Genomic DNA, 26,612 nt, shown 5'->3' on the forward strand with positions numbered 1-26,612 from the left:
GGAGGGGGTTGTCTTCCACCACCTCGGGTAGAAGAGGATCTTTTATTGAAAAGAGCTTGCATCCTAGGTTATGGGCATATTAATGCATGCCACCTATTTTGATATGTTGCATGATATATTTGGGGAGTTAATCGTAAAGAATCATGGTCAGACCTGGTATGGCTGGTTCCCACTTCTGACTTGTGTGGTGGTCAGTGAAAAGCTAATCCACTCTGAAAGAAGATGCTGTCATACAAAGGGTGATGCTTGGGTGTGGTACAATTAAGAGGAGCTGATTGGCATTTGAGGATGACAATATAGCTGGAACAGAAGGTCCACGAGACAATCATAACAAGAAAAAAGCTAGTGTATGATGTCCTACATTGCTCTCTCTAACACTGGAGGGTCGGTGTTTGTTGGATTATGTCCCCTGCAAGTTTGATATGGTCCTGGTACTGAAATCATATTAAAGCAAAATGGGTGGGAGTTTACTGAGCAGTTCCAAGTGAGGTGTTCTACATCAGGGTTAAAAACATTGTGCTTGATCAGTGATACTCCTACATCCAAAGTTAACCCCAAATTAAAGCATAAAATTTAACCTTTTATATACAGTTCACACATATGTTCCTGTCTCAAAAGTTTATCTGTCAGAAAACTTTTAATTCCAAATTCAGTGTTTCCACAGTGGCACTGAAAAGGCAGTGCTTAGTGTTTCATTTTACCTTTTAAGCAGATATGTCTCAGTATATTTTTGTAGAACATGCTAGTTTGAAGTCAAATAAAATACTAGCAGGACTTGTTGAAAATATGAAGCACAGTTTCCTGGGCTCTGTACCCAAGCAGCCTATTTTCATGTTGATAGCCAGGTTTGTTCCATGCGTCGGAGAGGGTATGCTGAGACTCCACTAGTCATAATAGACTCACTAGTACGCCTACAGAATTGAGTCCTTTAAACACAGTACTGTTGTATGCTACATTTTGAAAGGACACAGTTCTTTTTCATACAACACTTCTTTCTAGATACCCATCTCCATTTCTTCATAACAGTAATTTCTGCCTCATAGACTTGTTCAGTTTTCTTTGAGTCTTATTACTTGGCTGTGTACAAAGGTTTGTCTAAGAGTATTCTCTTTCTGATTTTGATGCTCAGGCTCTCTCTTGAGAAGTGTTGCAGACATTTTAAGACACTGTTGTTAATAAAATATAATATTTGTTTGAGAGAGTGAAGACAAACACATGTAACTATACTTTATGCTTGCTGTAGGTGGTATACAACTTGTTTATGTCAGTGTAGTCAGTAAGGTAAGCATGGCTCATGTAATTTTAGATGCATTGAGAACCATTAATCTTCTATTGGTTGTTAGTTCTAGTTGGACAGATCTGAATAGCTTGCAAAAGTGTAGATAATGTAATAACATCAGATGGTTTCATTCTAATGTCTAGCAACCCTTTCTACTTTGTCTCTTCTTACCTGATGGTGGGTGATGAAACAAAGGGTCCCTTAGTCCATGGACTGCTAGATTAGTCATGAAGATGATGTGATAGTACTGTCAAGTATTGCAAAGTAATGCACTTAATCCAGAGTAGTGTATTTACAGAAGCGTTGACAGCCCTGGCTCTACTTTATATGCCAGTGTTGCACCTTCTGATAAGATGAAATTATTTTGTATTCATGTGTATATAGTTGAATAAAATGGTACATGTATCTGTCTGTCTATATCTGTCATACATATATATGTGTGTGTGTGTGTGTGTGTGTATATATATATATATATATATATATATATATATATATATATAAAATCTATATATGTGTATGTATATATATATATATATATGTGTATATATATATATATGTGTGTGTGTGTGTGTGTATATAAACACATATATATGTATATATATATCTAGGTCCTGCATTTGTCTACATCTGTTTAATCAATTGTATTTGGTCAATGCATGCAGATGGTCAACAGTGAGATCAACAGTCCCTAAGTAGATGCAGTGGGGTCTGACCCCTGCAAAAAAAACAATGTTATTTGTTGTTTTTGTTTTGTGTGTGTGTGTGTGTGTGTGTGTGTGTGTGTGTGTGTGTGTATGTGAGTAAATTGCATATGCCGTGGTTCTTTCTTTTGGGAAGATGAGGATGGAGCCTCTTTTCGCCATAAGGAGATGCAAGACCAAAAAGGGCATTACTAAAGATAAAAATGTGTATTCTGTAGCCTAAGTGCAGGGATGTTGGCATTTGCAATGGGGTTATTCCCATTGAATGTGTGAACTGTGAAGTTTAAAAAGCCACATGTGAGCGCAGGAAAGATGTTTATGAATATGAGACAATTTCAGTAGACCCATTCAAATATCAGTAGGTACAATGAACATTCATATTGCTGGTATGTATTTAGAAAGTACACAGCATGTAAATGGAAAAAATTGGGACGTGGGCTAATAAACATTCATTTTGATGTATTCAGTTGTAGTGTCATGCAGTTTGGGGCATGTTAACCATGGGTTTAGGAATATAGTAAGTTGCTGTGGTGATTTTCTTTTAGTCTGGGTTGTGTCTGATTTGTAACCATACAAAGTGGTGACAAAGGCAAGTAAGGTTTGAAATAACAATGTGCGGTTTTGAGTCTAAAGATGACCGTTATTTTAATTTTGTCTAGCTGTCCTAGGAGACATTGCTTAAGTTTTATGCTTTTTTTCTGGAGGCCATAGTGAAAGGAATGTCAAGTTAAGCATAGCTTGAAAGTGTACAGAGCAAGATGACAAAGTCAATAAAGGCCTTGGGTTTTGATTTTTAAGAAAGATTGCATAGGTTGGGTTTGAAATCGTTATGAAAGGAGGGACCAGAAAGCTTTGTTACATATGAAGTGAGAATGTGGTAGTTTTGAGGTTTATAAAGATGGATAAAGGTAAGTAGGTCAGTTTACAGGTAAACCTTTGTACATCCTTAATTGTTTACCTTCATAGAAGACGTGGTTGCAACATGAAATTGTTCGCTTATAGATGTGATGGGATAAACTTCTGGTAAGACCGCTGTTATGATAAGGGGACAGCTGAATTGCATGAATGTGTCATTTCAGTAGCAGTGCATCAGAGATGAACTAGAATACTGTTAACAGAAACTGTTCTTGTCTGGAATGGGTTACTTTGAAATGTGCAGAAACTGCCTGATCTGGATTTTAGAACAAGGCTGTAGACATTCCTGAGAAGGTCATTGCTGTGTTTGTATACCACAAGAAGGATGGTATTAAAAGCTCATCGTGTAGTGTGGGAACAGTTATTTCCCAGCAGCTGAATGAGGGTTTGCAATTTTATTCATTCATTCATTCGTTTGTTTTTATTCATGCATGTAAAAGATCGAGTAAAAGTGTAGATTCTGGTTATTCATGATACTTTTAAGGAAAATGCCCTTTTCCCATAGAGCAGATTTGCTAAACGTCTGTATTCCCATGATCTTCTTCATAATGTAATACATCACAGTTTTATTTGGTAATTTTTTTTTTTTAACAGATGTATTACCTGCTACAGAAAAAGTTGGAGGTAGGCCTCAGCGGAATACTCAGGGTAATCTGTGGTGGTTTTGCTGCTTTCAAGCCTAAAGCTATTGCCATGTTGTGGTGGTCTTTTCCTCCTGTGCCTAGCCTCCAAAAGTGTTGGCATCTGAACTTTGCTTTTTTTCGTGTGGATATATATATATATATCTGACACTAATACCAGCAACTGTCATAACATTTCAAATCTGTTTGGACTGGGTTCATTTCAAACTACTTTCCATGTGCTTGTGAGATTTGGTGCATATTTTGTTTTTTAGACTGGGTCAACTTCAAACCACTTTCCTTGTTCTGGTGAAATTGGGTGCATACTTTTTTTTTAAATAAACCCCACTCTGTTTCCCATTTCTGGTCTGAACAGCTGTTCACTAATTAATTACATAATTTAGCTTCAGATGTGATATTTATAGTTTGTCAGGATGTTTCCATTTGATTTGACATAGTCTAATTTGAAGAGGATAGTAACGCAGTCCAGTTTAATCACTTTACCCGGGTTAAATTGTTGCTATGAAAAACTGAAGCAGCGGTTGTTAAAAATTTTAGATAGTAAAAAATGTTCTCACCCAAAGCCATTCAGTTGTTATATCAGTTGTTATATCAGTTTAAGCCTGAATAATGCATTCTACCTACCCCCCACAAAAATGAATAACATGTTAAGAAAGCTGGTGATTATTATGAGAAATAGCACAGTGCCCCATGTCTGCTGTTTCTCTTTTTCTTTCCTGCATTCTGCAATAAAATTACAGTGCTCATTGCAGGTATATAGTGGTTGTTGTCACTGGCAACCCTTCTGCATATTGCTTGTGCTTTTGTGGATATTTGGGGGCATGTCCCTCTGATTGTTAACCTTCTTAGTGAATATATTTGCTTGTCCTTCTATGTGTCTGGTCTGGAATGCATTAAGTGATCCAGCATACTTCTGAATTGATGGGTAGAGGTCATTATGAATATATCATTTTAAACATAACTGCTGGCAGGCTTCAGATTAGCATGTCATGCTGTTGAATTGTATTGTTTAAGACCTATTTAATGCTTTCCTTTCATTAGAAGGTGTACCAGTTTTTTAAGGTTGCACTCAAGTTACCCCAAGCATTGCAGTTTGGCACCTAAAAACAGCTATATGTGTATGCACAAGAAATGATCTGCAAGTGGAACCAGTAAGTGAACTAGCAGCGGTCACCACTTAAACCTCCCAGAGTTGTATTTCACTGGCATTTATCAGTATGTTTGGGCATTTGGTTGTGAGATCAGTGACCATTCATTAATAGTTCTTGTCTGCAAAATTGTTGTATTTCTCACCAACCTGGTGTTTATATTCAGTAAATGGGTGCAGAGGGTGAAGCCCCCTACATGGGAAAAGTGCAGAGCTTATAACATCCATATTTGTCTTTCTTACGTTTATTCCCAAAGATCATCAGAAATGGGTTCTTGACTAAGCGGTTGTCTATCTTCAGCTTGTATCTGCATGTGTGCCGAACATGTACTGTCACAACATGGGTGTATTTCATTAATTACACTTGGGCAGTTTGTGGGGCAGATCTATATTAGCTGTGTTCTGCAGTTGTGATTGTCTGTTAAGCGGCTTGTGCACCTTTCTCATTTTGTGTGTGTATATGTATATATGTATATATATATATATATATATATATCAACCAGTTTGTTAAGGTCTTCATTTTTTGCCCCCCCCCCCCCCCCTAGTGATGACATATCTTTGATGCACACAGCTGCTGATGCATCATTCTGCACTCAGAACCTACCCATATTCATTGGATGCATTCTGCTTTGTAGTTATTCTGTGAGCCAAAAAGTGAAGTGGAGGATACATACTTCCAGAATTCAACATGCTGCAGAGGCTAATAATCTATGCCATGCAATAGGTTTGGGGCGTGCTTCTTATCCATCAGTTTATCTTGATGTGCACCAGTGTCTTGTGTTCTCTGGGATGTGCTAAATATGCAGATGTCTCAGCTTGTCTTGTCAAATCATTTTGACTTAAGTGATTGTCTAATTGATGCCCATCCTGTCCTATCTTGTCTCTCTAAAGCTATGTTGTTCTGGAACTAATACTTCAACCTCTGTAATAGTATGGGTGTCTTTAGGATAATTTCAACAGCTTGAGTGGAGTTGCTGTGTCTGTCTCAAGTGTGCAGTTTTAAATTGTTACGGAAAATGCTGCCCATAGAAAGTGTGAGGCAGTACTTTGTTCTGCCCTTCATGTGGCTTCTTGTGGGGTAACAAGGGCAACCAGAAATGCACACCATTTTATATCTCGGAGTGACTCACTTTTTTCTGTAGAATTGATTCACTCTTGTTTGGTAAAGTAGTAATGCCAAGTATAATTTCCTTGTTTTTTTTCCCCCAGATGACCATTTACACCTGCTGGCTATTTTGTTTATTCATAATCCTCATCAGAACCAGTAGAAGCCTTTGAGGATTCAGAGAGCTTGGCACCATTTTGATTGAAATTTTACCATACTCAAAAAGGCAATACATTTATTTGTGCCTTTCACTGGAAAACTTACCTTTGTGTAACGTAATTGGCCTGATTTGGTGATCGACTAGTGTCATTTCTGGTAGCAAAAACATTTTGTTCCCTTACCACAAGACGGGAAACTCCCAAAGTACAGAAAAATACCAGTAGAAAGCTGCCTCACTCCTCCGCCAGTCTGATTACTGGTCTTGAACTTAGTTGAATGTGTGGCCCAGTACTGATACTATCATTAAGATCCAGTTTGCATGACTGCCCATACCAACCCAAGATAAAGTGAGCTGTTAGGCATTTTAGTTTTTCCGGATGAATTTGGACAAGGGTACACCTTAGAAAGTGCTACTTTTAGTGTCCTTGACTTCCTTACTATCGATTCTCTTTTTTTTTTATATAGACATTCCAGAATCAGAATTTTCATTTCTGTCTGCTGGATCTGATGGCATATTTTGCATTCCCTTTAAGAATGTTTAACGTCTTTGGTTATAGTGAAACGGTATGTTAAATGTGAAGGCTTATGGTCATGGCATTTGGATGCAAAGGCCTCTAGTTATGCCATTTGGGTGCTGCAATATGTAAAGGCTTGGGGTTGTGCCGTGTGGGTGCTACTGTATGCAAAGGCTTTTGGGAATGCCATTTGGGTGATTATATATTCTTTGCATCATCTTGAGAATGTAGGAGAGTTTTCAGAACTTGTTTTAGAAAAAAGAACATAGGTTAATGAAATGGCATGCACCCAAAAGTAAGCTTTCTCTCTGTGGGAATCCTCCAAAACTGCCTCATATGTCCTCTACTTGATGTAATCATGTGTGGCATCTTGTGTAGAGGTTGAAACCTCTACGTTTTTGCAGTGATTTGGAAGTTTCAGATATTTTGGGGGAAAACAAGTTTTCTACAAGAATTTGGTGAATAGCCCATCGCACAAGCAGGATTTACTGCCAGTGCTGTTTGCAAAGCTCCCCCATGTGTAACCTGAAAGGTACCTTTTTTTATAGCATTTGAAATCTTAAGCCTGGCCGTTTTGTTTAGGCAGTCATCATGTTGTCCTGAGTTTGATTCTTTTTGTCTGTTTGCCTGCCCTGTGAATGTGAGCAATTTACTTAACCAGGCAGTGGCCCCAGGTCACTTATAAGAATAGGCAGTTGTGCCTAATGAGTTTACCTGGCTAGTAAATTACTTAACCAGGTAGTGGTCACAGCTCACCTATGAAAACAGGAGGTTGCACTTACTGAATTTGCATAGTGGTTAAAAGTAAAAATAGATAAAATAAAATAGATAAGTCACAAATGGCTAGCAAGTACTGTCGCCATTGTCTAAACAGAAGCCTGTTAGGTCATAGCAGTTCAAGCTGATTTATAATTTTAGTTTGGCTGTTTGGTCATACAGGAACTTCAACAGTTGAGTTGAAAACAAAATTTCCATTTTTACAAAACTGGGCACCAGTCTATGTAGCTGCACAGGATGATGCCTTCCTTCAGTACATTCAAAGTGCCTGATGCCTTCAGAGATGTACAACGCATCTGATTTGTTTGTTTCTTAAAGTAACCAAATACAGCCACCATACAAGCTCATCCAAAACGTACTGAGAATTTAAATAAATCTAAATGCTAGCCAGTAAATAGCCATCTAGAAAGGGATGCCATGCCTTTAGGCTTAGAATTGGATAGAATAAAATATGAAAACTAAAACTGGTGATTTCTTTCCTTTCTTCTCCTACTGTCCTTTCTTGTTTAACAGATTCAGAATGCGGTAGAGTTTACACATTGCAGGATGAATTTGTACCCTCTCAATATAAATTCTAAAACTCCTGTATTTCAAGTGTTTGTTTGCCTGGGCACTTCTGCTGTTTCATGTGTTTACTGGTGCTTTTTTGTTTTTGTTTTGAATTGTCATGAGACTTGGACACTGAATAGACTTGAACCCGCGATACTTTAATATGGAAATTGAGTGTGATATTTTTGCCCCATCTTTGTTTACTGAGAGAAAACTATATTTGTGCTTAACTTTTAAAATGCACATAGTTCTCACCTAAGAATTTTTCATGTCGATGGTCCTTAGAAATCTAGCCAAAGACATGAGACTTGAGCTGCCTTTTATCCGGGTTTAAGTAAATTCAGTTTGCTGGTTGAAATGGATAAATGTATGCAGTGTTTTTTTTTTTTTATGTGAAGTGCTTATATCATGTATGCTTTTGTGTTAATTTTGTTAATGTGCATCTTCTTTTTTAACAGCCAAGTCTACTGTGCTTTTCACCCACCATACTAAGTCAATAGTGTGGGGAATGCAGACGAGAGCAGTGCAAGGCATGCTGGACTTTGATTATGTCTGTTCTAGAGAGCAGCCCTCTGTGGCTGCTATGGTCTATCCATTTACGTGAGTACTTGTGTAACACTGACAGTTGTTTAAAGTTGTCATTCTTGGCCAGCAGCAGTGTGCTTGCTAGTGTTTTTTTTTTTTTTTTTTTTTTTTTTTCCTGTATTGATGAAAACTTTAAATCCATTTTGTTAAATGAATTTTTTGAGCCTGATGTTGCTCTTTTAGTTACATAGGTAGCTGAAAAATATTGTACCACTGTACATTCAGATGTGCATTTATTCAAAATCTATGTTTACGGTAAATGCAAAATATTGAACAGATTGGTCACGTCAGAAATGTTAGTTTTACTTGCTGGAACAGTGAATTGAACCATATGGATGTTTCAGGTTCTGTTCTCTGTTCATTCTTTAAGTAATGTGATTTTTTTCCCAGCCCCCCCCCCCCCCCAACTGCAGATCCATACTTGTTTTTCTCCATTTATACCAATGTATCATTTACTGAAGGCCTGTGTGAAGCCCTGTAAAATGTTGCATTTTTTTTTCATCATCTTCCACTTGCCTTTATGAGATCTGCCCTCCTGTTCTCATTATGATTTATGCTCATCTGTCCCTTGTCATTATTTATTGTGCTTCTTTCCCTTGTCATGTGCACATGCTCCTTATAATGTGTGTCCCTTTCCCTTGTTACTTGTCATGCTCTTCTCTCCTTTATTATTGTATATTATGTCTGCTATTGCGTGTTATGTTGTCCTTTCATTTGTTTTTGCTTTGAGCTTTTTCCTTGGCATTGTATTGTGTGGTCTTTTATGTAGTTAAACACTGCAGATGTCCTATTTCTATGTTGCAGTATTCTTGGTGTGGGGATTTTCTGCCTCAGGTGACCTATACATCGGCTCCTATCCAAAAGCTTCAGCTTGCCTATTGCAGTTGCATGGGACGTCACACGTAGGGCCATAAACCAAGGATCTTAAAATGTGATGTCTGCACGTAAAGACCTCAGAACTTTTCAGCTGCAGACAACCATCACATTGTGTGCTTTGCTCCTTCACCTCAAGTTGTCTAAAAGCTAAGTACCCCATTGGGGTTTTTTCTTCTTTGACCTGTAGCTAAAGCTTGGTTTGTTGTAGTAAACTTTAGCCGCTGTCAGCAAAAAAGGGCAAATGCCAATGCGAGCACCAGATATCCCATAAAGATATGCACAACTGCTGCAATTTTTTTGCCTAGGCCGAGAGCACAATCCCACTGCTTGCCCTGTCTGCCAATCCTTTGTTTCTAAGACCCTACACAGCCATTTGGCTACACTTAATCTTTACCTAGAAAACCATTGACTTAAAAAATTAGCACTTGGGATGGATCCTGTTTCGGAAGTCCCAACTGAACCTCCACGAAAGAATGCCAAGATTCCTAGGCCCTCTTCCACTGCCTCTCTGCTTTTGGATGCCTGCCAGCTACCGATTTAGGAGTTGAGGGACATCTGACAGATCTGTCTACTTCGGCGACCTTTGAAGAAGCCGCTTAGCAGTTGACAAGCATGTCCACAGAGCTAACCCAGACATCGGCTACCGCCGAGGTCGAGGGGGAACCAGACACAGCCAGGGCTCCAACCAGGATACCTCCTCCCAACACTACTACCTTTAGCCAGGCATCCAATTCCAGGCCTACGCCTAAGACTTGTTTGTCTTTCGGCTTTTCCTGGTTAGGGGTCGCCACAGCGGAACTCCGGTCCAGTAATGATTGGCAGTAGATTTTCATGAACGCCGAAGTGCCAGCTCGATGTCCAACCTTCAACGAAGGCACGTCCATTTACACATGTCTTTCGAACGCCACCCAACCACGGGGAGGACATGCAGACTCCACACAGAAGGCACTCCCCGTACTCCAGCCGAGAATCGAATGGGAGAACCTAGGCCTACGCCAAAGACTACCCCAGTTAAAAAGAAACAGAAAACTAAACATCTGGCTACACCTGCCAAAGGCCTACCTGATTGGCAGTCCTTCACCTCTTCTTTGATGCAGGCCTTTAGGACCTCAGTCTCTTGCCCATCTACTCTTTCTCTCCTCAGCCCTAGGCCTGCCTCTGTCTCCTTTCTTCCCCCACCTACTTCACAAGACAGGGAAGAAGAGCAAGAGACTTATTACTCATCTTCTGAGGAATCAATATGTTACACCTCCCAAATAGTCTCTCCTCAAGAGTAGTATTCACCAGATGAAGAATCAATTGAAGGAGCCTACCCTCCAGAGGATATCACCTTTGGAGAGACCATAACCAAAATGAAGAAATACTTCAAATGGAACACCTCTCAAATGTCTGATACTCAAAGGTATTTTGAACTATTACAAGTGGAATCGCCCTCCCCTTCTGCCATTCCACCTGTCATCCCTGCGTATTTAGATGCCTTTTCCTCAGCATCTAAGACACCAGACCTCTTCCACAGGGTGCCTGAGGACCAGAAATTACTAGTCAAATCTCCCCTGGCAGATCCTGGTGTGATTGCCATTTCACCAGATAAACAATCCAGACTTATTCTGTCTGCCTCTCTCTTACCTACAGACAAAGAAAGCAAAACAATGGATAGAATCGGAAAGAAGGTTTACACCTCTTCCACATTGGCCTTTAGAGCCATCAACTGTCAAATTCATATGACCAAATATGCTCTGGACCTGGTGCCTCAAGCCTCCACTCTGCTGGTTGCTACTCCGGACTGCCCCACTAAATCTGACATCTCTTCCAAACTATCTCTGACGGCCCAAGTAACCAGACACTCCATTAGATGTAGTTATGATGCTGCAGAGGCCTCTGCATGATATGCATCATCAGCTACTGTACTGAGGAGATATTTCTGGTTACGTCTACAATACTTACCAGAAGACCAAGTCTAAAATCTTGGATGCATCTCTGGACCCTAACTTCTTGTTTGGAAAACAGTCAGCAGACCTATTCAAAAAGAGTGAGGAATTGCAAGACATCAAGCATCTTCTGGTGTCTCCCACTCCCAGATATTACAGGAATTACCCTGCCAAAGCCACCTTTGTCAGAAGAAACCCTGCCCGAGCTGGACCTACCTCTTCCAGACACAGAAGAGGAGCCAGAAGAGAAACCCCTTCCAGACCAGCTCAGCCCCCCCCCCCCCCGACAGCCCTTTCAAGACAGAGGAGGTCCCAACAATGCGTGGCTACTTTGCCCACCTCTTTCTTTCTGCCCACCTCTCTCACTGTCTCCCCTTTTAGAAAAACATTGCCACAGACAAATGGGTTCTGGTTATTATTCAAAAAGGAGACTACCTCTCCTGGAATGAGAGGCCACCCTTAAGAATCATCCCCTTCCCCCCAAAAAATCAGAGACACGTCTTCCCATAGATTCTGAAAGATCTTCTGAACTTGAGTACTATAGAACCTATCACTTCAGGGCAGGAAGGAAAAGGCTTCTATTCAAGACTGTTTCTGGTCCCCTAAAGAGATGTACCATGGAGACCAATTCTAGACCTTTCCTTCTTAAACCTTTTTCTTAAAAGTTCCCACCTTCAGAATGTTATCCCTACAAAATTTACTCCCTCTTATACCAGCCCAGGCTTTCATGGTCACATACTCACTTTCTTCACTTGTCTAGAGGAAAGTAGTTTTTTATTCAGGCATGTCCAAAGGTTAGCTCCCAGTGTTCTCTCCTGTCTATCTGGTGAATCTGGGCATCTTGGGGCAATGTTAGCAATTGCCTCATGTACACAGACAACCCTCTCTTCCTACCACCCAACACCACAACCTGTGAGGATGCACTTATCTAGCCAAACTGGAGGTAAAGCTCTCTCCAACCAAGACTGAACTTGACAGTCAAGAGGAGAAGGTAAACACTTGCACCACACCACACTCCTCACAGTCCCACTAAGGCAAGACAATGTACCCAACACTTTAGACATAGGTGACTCTATAGTCAGGCACACTGATATCCCACTTACCAGGCTGAACAAGGAGAAAATTACAGTCAGCTGCCTGTCGGGTGCCAGGATCTGCCACATAACGCATGCACTCAAGTCACTCCACAATAGGTACAAATACGACTCTGTCATTGTCCATGCTGGAGTGAATGACTTGAGACGTACCTCCCTGGACTACATGAAAAGAGACATGGAAGAGCTCTTGGATAATGTGACCCAGGCAGGTATGACCCTAACCCTGAGTAGCATCCTGCCTTCGCCCAGAATGATACCACAGTATAAGGACAAAATGATTGACTTCAACAATTGGCTAAGCTTCTGGTGTCATACAAAGGGGATCCAGTATTTGTCTGCCTGGGAAGACATGATCGACAAACCATGATACTTTCCCAGAGATGGTCTGCGCCTGTCACCCCTGGGATTCAGGTTACTGGCTAAAGCTCTTGCCACCCCTGTAGTGACTTTTTTAGGCAAGGTTTAAAGGATAAAACCACCACCGTAACAGATACAAGCATGCAAAATCTGAAGGTAATGCTACTCAATACTAGAAGTCTAAACCTCAAAATGCACACTCTCGAGGCACTCCTAAAAATGGAGAACATCGATATCTGTGCAGTGGCTGAGACCTGGTTCAAGGCTCCAGAGAGCACCCCTGCAATACCAGGCTACAATTCTTACCACACTTTTCGGCCACAAAACCAAGACCGAAACACTAAAGGTGGAGGTGTGTCCATATTCACCAAGGATATTCACACCTCCAGGCTAGTTGCCCAATACAATGCATCTGAAATTCTCCAGGTGCAATTAACACTAGGTAAGACTGCAATCCAAATTGTAGCTTGCTACAGATCCCCCACCATACCCCAAGATTCTCCCTACACCTTCCTAGACATACTGGAAAATATTAAGATACAACCAAACACCTTAATACTGGGTGATTTCAACTACCCTGCCATTAATTGGGAAAACTATTCAGGTACCAACTCCTTTTCTCAACGGTTCTTGGAATTTATAAATTCCAATACCCTGGATCAACTAATCCATTGTCCCACCAGGGGCTCCAGTATCCTAGACCTGGTCATTACCAACATGGGAGACAGATGCTCCACGCCAGTGGTCACCCCCTCATTGGTCAGATCTGACCATAAGCAAATCACCCTTGACATCCACATCCCACCCCCACCCCCAGTAAGGAAACCTCCTTAAAAAACTTCTCCAAAGCCAGCTTCATGCTACTGAAGTCAGAAGTGACAAACTTCAAAACACCCACGCAGACAGGATCTGGAAGTTCGACTGCAGAATCCTACACTAAGGAACTGTATGAGCACATCCACTCGTGCATGAATCGTGCCATCCCAAATAGAACCAAGATGATCTTCTCCAAAAAAAGGAAGCCAATCTGGTGGTCCCCTGCTATAAACAAACTACACAACAGAAGGAAGAAACTGTCTCAGAAAAGAGGAAAATCCAAGGATGCAAAAAACTCCCTCACCAGCCTCAGTAAGAAACTGAGATCCCTCATAAAATCCTCAAAAGCTAGTTACGAAAATAAAACTGCCAACGATTCCAAAGACAACCACAAGGCATTCTATAGTTATGTCAAGAATCTAAATGGCAATGCTGAAATCTGCTCTGAGCTACAGCAGAATGGCATTAAATATACTGATCCCAAGTATATTGCCAATATCCTGGCAGATCGATTTAGTGCCAACTTCACCCCCCTCTCACCCCCTAAAGGGGCCCATGTCAATACCGAAAGATTGCCAAATTCCGATAATCACAGCCACACAGATAGAACCAGCACTCTCCAAAGCTAAGAATACAGCATCCATGGGACCAGATGACATCCCAGGTTGTTTACTACATGAACTACAAAATGAACTGGCACCCCACCTAAGTGTCCTATTTAATCATAGCCTTAACTCAGGCTTCGTGCCCACTGAGTGGCGCACAGCTACAGTTATCCTGCTACACAAGGGAGGGATCCGCCTTGGATCCCGGGAACTACCGTCCCATCAGTCTGACAAGCCTGATCTGCAAGGGCATGGAACGCATTATCATGGAACTTATAAACAAAGACATTGGCAACCTTCAAACACTAGACCCCACCCAGTTTGGGTTTGTGAAGGGCCGATCTTGTCTCCTGAATCTGATTGACTTCTTTGAATCAGTCTCCAGAGCTGTGGACGAGGGTAAGGCGGTCCACACAGCCTATCTGGACCTCGCCAAGGCCTTCAACACCATCCCCCACTCTGGAATCATAGATAAACTTACTAAGCTGGGCATGAATCCCTACGTCACTCGATGGGTTGCCAACTGGCTTATTGACAGAACCCAGACTGTAAAAGTAGCAGACTCCGAATCCAGCTCCAGACAAGTGACAAGTGGAGTACCTCAGGGTTCAGTCCTGGGACCACTCTTGTTTGGCATCTATTTCTGTGAAGTACAAGCCAACACTAAGGGACTCTGGCTAACAAAGTTTGCAGATGACTGCAAACTGGGAGCCATTATAGATGTGGATATTCTACAAAAGGTCCTTACAGAAACAGATGCCTGGTGCCAGAGTCATGGGCTCAAGCTTAATGCCAAGAAATGTATAGTTATCCCCTTTGGAGAAAAACATGTACCCATGAACTACCACATAGGTGGCAGGACACTAAACATCGAAAGTGTGATGAGAGACTTAGGGACACAAGTGGACAGTGGTCTCTCTTTCAATAACCACATCACCACAACAGTCAGGAAATCCTTCTATGTGGCACACCTCATCACTAAGGGCTTTTCATCCAGAAAAATAGAGGTCCTTGTCCCACTGTACTCATCCCTCATTAGACCCATTATAGAGTATAATGCCCCATTTGGTATGTACCTCACAAGACATCTGCAACAGCTGGAAAGGCCACAGAAATACCTCACTAAAAGAATCACAGGCCTAAAACAGATGCCATATGCTGATTGTCTAAAAAAAACTCCAGCTATACTCTGTGGCATATCGTCTACTCAGAGGTAATCTCTGCTTAACATACAAGGCCATGTCAAACTCTGAGCTGTTGGACATGTTCCACTTAAAGAAATCCCAATCCCTCAGAGCCACACGCTCCAGGGATCTAAACCTTATCACAATGAGCAAAACATGCTGGAGGGATAGGTTCCTGACCCAGAGACTCCCCATACTCAGGAATAGACTGCCCATACATGTCAAGCAGAGCGCCTCATTGGCCCTCTTCAAAAGGAACCTTGATTGGATGAGAGATAGGAAATTCACCTCGTGGATCATGTCAGTCGCCCTGCTAGACGGGGGCCCAGAGAAGTAAATATTGTGGGAAGAAATTTCCAGGGAATTGTTATGGCTAGGCTTGCATAGGCCTTAGGGCCGATAGCCTAGTACCAACCTATGAACTAAACCTACACCACCAAAACCCACACATAGAAACACAAAAACATTCACGGAGGCTCTCAATAATAATCTGCTCAAGCAACAGAGACCTCCAAAGCAGAAACGCAAGAAACCTCCACCCCTCCCCAACACAACCCAAATGACACATAGCCCACAGACTCAGTGTGCCAATAAACCACAGCCCATAAGCCAAAACAACGTACCCAACACACACTAGTTATAGGTGACTCTATTGTCAGGCACACTGATGTCCCACTCACCAGGCTAAACAAGAAGGTTACTGTCAGCTGCCTGTTGGGTGCCAGGGTCCGCCACATAACTCACGCACTCAGGTCACTCCACATGTACAAATATGACTCTGTCCATTGTCCGTGTTGGTGTGAACGACCTGAGACTTACCTCCCTGGACTACATGAAAAGAGACATGGAAGAGCTCTCCGATCTTGTAGCCCAGGCAGGTATGACCCTAGCTCCGAGTAGCATCCTGCCATTGCCCAGAATGACACAGCAGTACAAGGACAACATGATTGACTTCAGCAATTGGTTGAGCTTCTGGTGTCATTCTAAGGGAATCCAGTATCTGTCTGCCTGGGACGACATGGTCGACAAACCACAATGCTTTGCCAGAGATGGCCTGCACCTGTCGCCCCTGGGATTCCGGATACTGGCTAAGGGTCTTGCCTCCCCTATAGTTCCTTTTTTAGGCAAGGTTCAAATGACAAGTTCACCACCGTAACAGGAACAGGCAAGCAAAAACTGAGGGAAATGCTACTCAATGCTAGAAGTCTAAATCTTAAAATACACCCACTCGAGGCACTCCTTAAAATGGAGACCATCGAGGTCTCTGCAGTGACTGAGACCTGGTTCAAGGCTCTAGAGAACACCCCTGCATTACCAGGCTATAACTTGTAGCACACTTTTCAGCCATCTGACCTGGACCAAAACACCAAAGGCAGAGGTCTGTCCATATTCATTAAGGATATCCACACCTCCAGGCTAGTTGTGCAGCATAATTTATCCGAGGTTATCTAAGTGCAACTAACTCTGGGTAAAACTGCAATCCAAATTGTAGCTTTCTACAGATCCCCCACCATGCCCCAGGATTCCCACTCCTCTTTTCTTGATATACTGGAAAATGTTAGGGTTCAGCCAAATGCCCTAATAATGGGTGATTTCAACTACCCCACCATTAACTGGGAAAACATCTCATGTACCAACTCCTTCGCTCAACACTTTCTGGAATTCATAACTTCCAGTGCCCTGGATCAACTTATCCACACCCCCACCAGTGGCAACAGTATCCTAGACCTAGTCATTACCAACATGAGTGACCAGTGTTTCACACCTGAAGTCAACTCCTCATTGGTCAGATCCAACCATAAGCAAATCACCCTAGATATCCACATCCCGCCCCCACCCACCGTTAAGGAAACCACTGTAAAAAATTTCTCCAAAGCCAACTTCATGCTTCTTAAGACAGAAGTGGTGAACTTCATGACACCCATGCAGATGGACAATACAGTTATGACTGCTGAATCCTACACAAATGCACTCTGTAAGCACTTTACACGAGTGCATGGATCGTGCTATCCCAAACAGAACCAAGACGTTGTCCTCCAAAAAAGGAAGCCAATCTGGTGGTCCTCTGCCATAAACAAACTCTACAACAGAAGGAAGAAACTGTTGCAAAAGAGAGTAAAATCCCATGAGTGGAGGAGCTCCCCGGTCAGCCTCAGTAAGAAGCTGTGATCCCTTATATGATCCTCCAAGGCTAGCTACAAAAACAAAATTGCCACTGATTCTAAGGGCAACCACAAAGCAGTCTATAGCTATGTTAGGAATCACAATGACAACACCCAGATCTGCTCTGAGTTACAGCACAACAGCATGAAAATTACAGAACAAATTGATATTGTCAACATCCTGGCAGATAGGTTCATTGCTAGCTTTACCCCCCTCTCACCTCCTAAAGGACCCGTGTCTATTCAGGAAGAATGCAGAGTCCCTGTAATCGCATCTGTGCAGGTAAAAGCTGCACACTCTAAAACCAAAAACACAGCATCCATGGGACCGGACAACATCCCAGGCTGCATTTTACACGAACTTCAGAATGAACTGGCTCCCCAACTAAGCACCATGTTCAATCATAGTCTCACATCAGGCTTTGTGCCCACTGAATGGCGCACAGCAACAGTTATCCCACTCCATAAAGGGAGAGCCACCACTGATTTTGGGAACTATCGCCCTACTAGTGTGACTAGCCTGGTCTGCAGGGCCATGGAACGTATCATCATGGAACTCATAAACAAAGACATTGGTAATCTCCAAACTCTGGACCCCACCCAGTTCGGGTTTGTGAAAGGCAGATCATGCCTTCTGAACCTGATTGACTTCTTTGAGGCAGTCACCAAAGCCGTAGATGAGGGTAAGGTGGTTCACATAGCCTATCTTGACCTCGCCAAGGTTTTCATCACCATCCCCCATTCTGGAGTTATAGCTAAACTCACTTAACTAGGTGTAAATCCCTATGTCACAAGATGGGTTGCCAACTGGCTCACTGATAGAACCCACACTGTAAAAGTTGCAGACTTCAAATCTGACTTCAAACCAGTGACAAGTGGAGTACCACAGGGTTCAGTCCTGAGTCCTCTCCTGTTTGGTATCTACTTCTCTGAAGTACAGGCCAACAAAGAAGGCCTCTGGCTAACGGAGTTTGCAGATGACTGCAAACTAGGAGCCATAGTAGAGTCCCCAAATGATGTAGACATCCTACAGAAGGGCCTCACTGAGACAGATGCCTGCTGTCAGAGGCATGGCCTCAAGCTCAATGCCAGAAAGTGCATTGTCATCCCCTTTGGTAAAAACTCTGTACCCATGAACTGCCACGTAAACCGCAGTCAGCTTCACGCCAAATGTGTGATGAGACCTTGGGACCCAGGTGGACAGTAGTCTCTCCTTTGATAATCACATTGCCACAGTAGTCAGGAAATCCTTCTATGTGGCACATCTCATCACAAAAGGGTTCTCATCCAGGAAAAAAGAGGTCATTGTTCCCCTCTACTTGGCACTCATTAGACCCATTATAGAGTATAAACGCCCCTTTTGGAATGAACCTCACAAGACATCTGCAGCAGCTGGAAAGGCCACAGAAGTACTTCACAAAGAGGATTACTGGCCTCAAACAGATGCCCTACACTGACCTTCTGAAAAAACTCCAGGTTTACTCTGTAGCATATCGCCTACTCCAAGGAGATCTCTGCCTAACTTATAAAGCTATGTTAAACCCAGAGCTGTTGGACATGCTACACCTAAAGAAATCCCAGTCCCTCCAAGCTACACACTCTAGGGAGTGTTTTGAATTTCGTTTTGTTCCAGCCGTTTGTGGAAATAAAAGATTCTTTTTACCAGCAAGGACTTGTTGCCTTCCTCCTCTAGTGCTTTTGTTATTAGTACGTGTTTGTTTGGTGCTAGCCTCCTTTTGTTGGTTGTTCCGGTCGAGTTATGGAGGTGGAGGAGGGCACTATAGCACCGATTGAAGGTGAATCAGGGCTGGACACTAACGCAAAGTTAGATCAACTGTTTGGGCAATTAACCCAACTTATTGAGCTCATGACCAGGGGAGGTGGTGTGACGCAGAGTTCATCTTCAGCATTTCCGCTGAATCAGGAAGCTCTCCCAAGGAGGGAGAGGCGGCGATACAGGCAGCGTTCCAATAGTCAGTCGGACTATGAAGTGTTTTCTGGGGAGAGACCACCTTTCGGGTCTGGAGCGGTGGATAGTAGTGATTTCGGTAATGGTGTACCGTCGTGTTTGAGGTCGTTGCAGAACGAAGATCAGAATCCAGCGGCTAAGCAACGAGAGGAAGCTGCTAATGGAGCGAGACCTAAGCAGCATGTTTGTAAAGCTAGAGGCTTGAATGACAACAGAGCGAGTTCTCAACAGTCAGGTACCAGCCAGAAAGACACTAATTATGGACAGTTGGACTTTAACTCTGTTTTAAAAGTTAAATATTGTTTTAACTCTAAAAATCTGCCTAGTAATAGGGATATTGAGTCTAATTGTTCGTTTAAACAGAATGTGGATCGTTTTGATGAAATGTTGTTCAAATTTAAAAATTTAGAGCTTGAGAATGCCTATCTTAAAGAATGTATAAGTTTAAGTATTGTCCCAAAAGGGTTAAGGATATGTAAGTATCCTAATAAAGTGAAAGTAGGGTCTGATTTCCACCATGAACTGTTGAACATTTTTAATAATTGTGGCCTGGAAATATTAAAAGCTATTGTAAAGGAGAATTCTAGGGAGATGGAGGGCCTGAATTTGGAATTAGAAGAACTGAATAAAGTGATAGTTAATGATTTATTGTTCTCTATGGAGGAAAATCGAAAAAAATATCAGAGTATGTTAAATAATATAGAGAGAAATTTATCTAATGTGTTCGAAAGAAAGTGTAAAAAAACTTGGAAGGGACATGGAGGAATATAAACAAAAAACTAATTACCCAAATCCAAGAGGTACTTATATGAATAATAAAAATAAAAATCCTAACTATCAATCCAACCAAGAAGTAGTTTTTGAAGAGGTAGAACAAGGACAGGATAATTTTGGTTTGAGGGATGAACAGGAGTTCCCTGAGTTGAGAAGATCTGAACGTATTAGGAACTATAACCAAAGGAATTACCAAAAAAACTTTCAGGAGGGGGAGGGGGGGTTATACCAACGTACCCACTACAGGAATTACAACAAGAACAACCCTAAGTGGTAGGAGGGTTAGATGGTGAGCATACCTATGAGCCCAGGATTGATGGAGGTGTGAAGGAAGGGATAGTTTGTAATAAGAATGGCTACACTATATATAATTATAGTGCCCTTGAAGTCAATGAAGTCTACTTCCAATTGTTTACAAAGGGACTGAAATTTGTACCGAACAAAAAAGCAGATGTTAGTAAGGTTCTTATTGATTTGAAATTATTCATTCGAAAGAAAAATTTTGAACTTTTGTATCAGAAACAGAATGGAAATGTTATAGGTTCAGGCATTTATAATTTAAGGAAAAGAAGTATTTTTAACCCTCCCATCAATCAGCAACTCAAAAATTTTGAGAATTTAGTGGAAAAAAGAATTAGGAATGAACTGTCCAATAGAAGAGTTACTCCGAATCTTACAGTGGAGGAAAATAGGTTATTGCAACAGCTAGCAGGGGATAAGAATATTCGGATATCAAAACCGGACAAGGGAGGGGGTACCGTCATGATGGACCAGATAGTGTATGATTCCAAAATGATGGAATTATTGTTGAATGTGGATAGATACGAGAGGTCGTCTGTGAATGAGATCAACTTAGGTAATCAAAAAGTGGGGATAGTGTTAAATGACCTGCTTCTGGAGGGTTCTATTGATATTAATACCTTCAGGTACCTGTCAGTGGATAAACCCAAAGTACCAGTAATATTTGGGGTGCCGAAGGTTCATAAAAATATCAATAACCCACCTATGAGACCAATTGTTGCATCAGAGGGTTCAGTTACAGCCCCCATTGCTAAGTGGTTGGATGTTAAACTTAAAGAAGTATTAAAGGAAGGGCCAGGTATAGTCAAAGATTCTTGGGATCTATTAAGGAATTTGAAGAAAGAACTTTTTGATGAAAATGTATTGTTTATTACTCTTGATATTATTGATTTGTTCTCGTCCATTCCGCATAAAGAAGGTATGGAATTGTTTGAAGAAGCATTGATTGAGTATGGCAAGTTTTCTCATAATGACTTTCGTTTGATTTTGACCCTGATGGATGTAGTTTTGACGAATAATTTTATACATTATGAGGGAGAGTTCTTCAGGCAGGTTCAGGGGGTTGCTATGGGCGCACGGTGTGCGCCCACCTATGCCAACATTATTTTGGATATATGGGAACAAAAGTTCGTACTTAATTCCAGGTTTAAAAAGTGCTGGAAACTGTATAAGCGCTACCTGGACAATATATGCCTGTTATGGATTGGTACTGAGAAGGAATTTTCTGCCTCCTTTGACTATTTATCTAGCACTACTAGCTTCCTTAACTTCACCTATAATAAGAACAAGGAATGTCTACAATATTTAGATATCTATGTAGGGAAGAAGGAAGGGAAGTTCTTCTCAAAGGTTTATAGGAAAGATAATTATTCTAATTCGTATCTGTCCTATTCTAGTGCACACCCACATCACCATAAAAAAGGAATTATTAAAGGGCAGTACGTGAGGGCTAGTAGAATGTGCTCTAGGAATGAAGATTTCTTTGAAGAATGTGGGAAGCTTTATAGTATGTTCCTAGAGGGAGGTTACCCTGACGTACTAATTTCCGAAGTGGAAAAAGAAGTGGTGACTGGGAGAGCTAATAAATTTCATCCAATATTAGGAATAGATGAACCAGTGAATTCTGGGCACCAGTTAGATGGTTTTGATGGTTCTAATAATCTGGTTTTGGACTACAATGGGGAAGCAAAATTTATTTTCAATTTAATAAAGACTGAATGGCAAAAATTCGGTGAGTTCTTGGATTTGAACCGGCTTTTTGAACAGCCACTGAAATGCACTTTCAGAAAGGGAAAGAACCTCAAAAACTGTTTTGAAACCAAGGGTAGGGGCCATCATCTGAAGAAGGGTAGAATTGGGACTTTTAAATGCGGTAGTTGCCCGCAATGCCCGTTTATATATGCCCGTGACTCAGTTCACATACAGAGTAGGGATATTTTAGTGAGGAGTACTGAATATGCAAACTGCCATACAAGTGGAATTGTTTATTTGAGCATTTGCAAAAAATGCCAAGCTTTTTATGTGGGGAAGTCCGAACGCAAATTGAAAAATCGGATTTATGAGCATAATTATGACATTAAAAATGGGTGCCCCAATAATGCTTTGGCTAGTCATAAAATGAAGTGCTTAGAAGCAGAATTCCACTTTTACATTTTGAAAGTAGTTAAGAAAGATATACGAGGGGGACCATGGGGAGGATACGATCGAATATAAAGAACTGTTGTGGCAGTTACAGTTGGAATCGTATAACAAACCAGGTCTCAATAATATAGTATCCTTATTACCTGTGTTGAAATTGAGGGCTGCTAAGCTGTGAGTGTTACCCTTTCCCTCAAATTTTAAAGTTGTTTTTATTTAAAAGTTATTCTTCAAAGTGTTTGTTTCATTCTATCATTGTTCTACTAGCTATATAATACTATTCCTCCTGCTTGATGGGAAGGAAAATGAATTTATTACTGTGAGACAATACTTATTTATTAATTAATTTGTATAGTTCTTGGATTAAGATAGGAAGGTACAACTTTGTTTGCTTATATACAAAAAGAATTCTCCTTATATGTGTGTAACATTTCTTTTTGTACACTAGAGGGAGTATGTGTACTAATAAAATGTAATAGATATAGGCAGATTTTTTAACATTCATAGTATGTAGAGTATGATTTTTATATGGATGAATGCTGTATAGGGTTTTATGTTTTTGTAAATGAAGTTGGTTTGCTTGGTTGTTAGTAAAGAGAAGTGTTGGTATAGTTTTTATAATCATGAGTTTTTAAAAAAGTCTTTTAACGTCTGTTTCAAATTTGATTAGTATTTGTTTATTAGATAATTAATTATTAATTGGTGTTTTAATTAGTTAATTGATATCAATTGGATGTATATATAAGGCAGGTTAAAAAGTATTGTATTGTAGTGCATCTGAAGAAGTGTCTGAAACGAAAACGCAGGTGTGGAGACATAGCGTTTGTGCCTTGGAGTGTTTTGAATTTCATTTTGTTCCAGCCGTTTGTGGAAATAAAAGATTATTTTTACCAGCAAGGACTTGTTGCCTTCCTCCTCTAGTGCTTTTGTTATTAGTACACACTCTAGGGACCTAAACCTTGTCACCACAATAAACAGGACATGCTGGAGGGATAGATTCCTGTCCCAGAGACTTCCTATAGTCTGGTACAAGCTACCCATCTATGGCAAGCAACGTTCCTCATTAGCACTCTTCAAGAAAAATCTTAATGAATGGATGGGTGGGAGGTTGGCATAATGGTAAGATGTTTCCCTTACAAACACAAGGTGCAGTGTTTGATTCTCAGATTGGGTAAATGGTTAGGCTTAAAATGGCCAATAAAGGCAGTTAGCCTAGTACTAACCTGTTAATCTATAGGAAATAGGAAATACACCCCGGGGATCATTTCTGTGGCTCTGCTCGACAGGGGCACAGGAAATTAACTTTCTTGGGTGGCATAAGCCAGGGAACCTTGTTGGCTAGTCTTACTTAGGCCTTTGGTCCGATAGCCTAGTACCTACCTATGAACCTATGAGCACTCGACCTGAAAGAAACCTATCTGCACATACCCATTCAACCTTCCCACAGGAAACTCTTACACTTTTCAGGACCCTCCTCTCACTTCCAGTTTTCTGCATTGCCCTTTGGTTTGTTCACAAAATGCCTGGCACATGCCATAGCCTATTGCAGAACACAAGGGATTCAGATTTACCCCTACCTGGACGACATCCTGATCCTAGCAGACTGCAAGGAAACCCTGTTAGTCCATCTAAAGTTCACCATGTGCCTACTCCAAAGACTTGTTCACCCTCAACTTCCCAAAATCTTCCTTGACCCCAGAACAAGAAAAAACGTTTCTGGGTTGCAGGATTAAGACAGACTTGAAACCTTTCTTCTGTAGGACAAGATCAGCTCCCTATCCTCCCACTTCCATGCCCTTCTGCAGACCCAGCAAATAACTGCAAGACCATTCCTACAAAACCCTAGGCCTAATGGCAGCCACCATTCCTATGCTACCACTAGCCAGAATGTACATTTGAAAGGTACAGTGGTATCTTAAAAATGTATGGTCTCAGCAGCAACATCCTCTAGAGCAAGAAATCACTCTCTTGCCCTGTCTACAGTCAGAGCTAAAATGGTGGATTCAGCAAATTCAGCTGAACCCAGGCCTTCCGCTGCAGTTACCCATCCCAAACCAGCTCATGCATACAGATGCTTTAGATCTAGGATTGGGAGGCACAATGACAACTACAGGGTTCAAGCAAAGTGGCACCCTTCCTTAAAGAACAAATACATCAACGTGGGGGAAATGACAGCAGTCCTTCTGGCACTGAAAGCCTTCCTTCCTCTCCTACAATCAGGTGTTCTCCAAATAATAACAGACAACACCACAGTTATGTGGTACCTCAACAAGCAGGGAGGGTCAAAAGCGTGCTACTTTTGCAGATTAACCTTAGTCATCTGGGACCTAGTCTCGCAACACAACTTGTCCCTGCAGGTAACTTGCATCCCCTCGCTGGGCAACAAACAAGCAGACCTTCTCAGCAGGACATCCTCTCCAAATCACGAATGGATACTGGACAGGAATGTCTTTCTGGATATTGTTCATCAGTGGGGCACACATCAAGTAGATTTGTTTGCCTCCCCCCAGAACCGACAACTGCAGACCTTCTACTTCAAGATCTATTCCCCACTAGCGTGGAGAGTACATGCATTCAGCATTTCATGGAAGGGAAGGTTTCTTTATGCCTTTCCTCCCTTCCCATTAATTCAGAAAGTCCTCCTGAAAGTCATGAACAATAAACCAAAAATCTTGTTGGTGACCCCTCCTGAAAATCATGAGCGACCAACCAAAAATATTTTGGTGATCCCCTACTGGCCAAGGCAGTGCTGGTTCCCCCCTACTTCTCAATCTAGCCAAGGGCAATCACCACAAGTTACCCCACAAGTTGGACCTTCTGACACAACAAAAGGTAACCCTCATCCACCCACACTTGCAGATGTTGTCACTGACACTGTGGGTGATAAACTTCTGATTCCCTTCAGGCACCACTACTCAGAGGACATGCTTTCAGTCCTGAGGGAGGCCAGGAAACCTAATACAAAAAAATCTTACTTGGCTAAATGAAGGAGATTTTCAAAATGGTGTCTGGGCAAGGGCAGGAATCCATGCATTGCAGATCCCCCCCCCCCCCCAGTTCTTGCCTGTGTGTCAACTAGTAAAGGAGGGGACTTTCATACTCTTCAGTAGAAAGCCACCTTTCAGCAGTCTCAGCCTGCCTGCCACTAGACCCTCTCCTACTAGCCAGGCTTGATGTAAAGCTATTCCTAAAAGGGGTCTTGCACATCAGACCACCAAGAAAACCCATCCCACCACCCTGGGACCTGAACTTCATCCTGGAAAAACTAACACAGTCTCCATTTGAACCTACTAGTATGGCTACTCTGCAAATGTGCACTTGGAAGACAGTCCTGCTAGTGGCCATAACCTCAGCCAGAAGGGTCTCTGAATTACAGGCCCTAATGTGCTGCCCTCCATACACTACTTTCCACAAGGACAGGGTAACACTTAAGACCTAACCCTTCCTTTATGCCGAAAGTGGTCAATGATCTGTCCTTAAACCAATCTGTTCATCTACCCACCTTCTATCCCTCACCCACAAATTAAAGTGAGAAAATACTCCACTCCCTGGAGGTACACAGACCTCTAAGGTTTTACCTAGACAAAACAAAATCCATAAGAAAACCCAATCAGCTCTTTGCTTCCTTCCACACCAGGGCCTTGGGCAAGGCAGTCTGCAAACAAACCATTGCATGTTGGATTAGAAAAACTATTTGCCTATGTTATTCACACCATGGCAAAAAAACTCCCACAGGGAGTAAAAGCTCACTCTACCAGGACAGTGGCTGCCTCCAAAGCCTTCTTAAAAGGCCTGGACATTGCATCCATACTAGAAGTAGCCACATGGTCCACTATTCACAGTCACCAAATGCTACAAGTTAGACAGTGTCTCCAGAGCATGTGCAGGATTTGCCAAAGCAATTCTGCAGGGCTTTGTGGAATCAGCTTCTACCTCCTCCCTTCCTTCCAACTAAGCTGTGGTACTCTCCCACACCAAGAATACTGCAACATAGGAATAGCAGGATATAGAATAGTGTGTGAAATCTTACCA

The 26,612-nt window shown here is 41.7% G+C and overlaps 1 protein-coding gene across 1 annotated transcript in view; it reads left to right on the plus strand.

The window, feature by feature from the left end:
- The window catches only part of ACLY (ATP citrate lyase), a gene marked incomplete at its 5' end in the record, with an annotated part of 1,378,630 nt that overhangs the window by 695,025 nt on the left and 656,993 nt on the right, over positions 1-26,612 (plus strand). The window contains 2 exon segments of the mRNA XM_044054761.1: positions 3,490-3,519; positions 8,247-8,388. Of these exon segments, the coding sequence (XP_043910696.1) occupies positions 3,490-3,519; positions 8,247-8,388 (172 nt within the window).

Source organism: Protopterus annectens, chromosome 13.part0, assembly GCF_019279795.1.
Source record: "Protopterus annectens isolate FY-2018-M chromosome 13.part0, PAN1.0, whole genome shotgun sequence".
Taxonomy (NCBI): Eukaryota; Metazoa; Chordata; order Ceratodontiformes; family Protopteridae; genus Protopterus; species Protopterus annectens.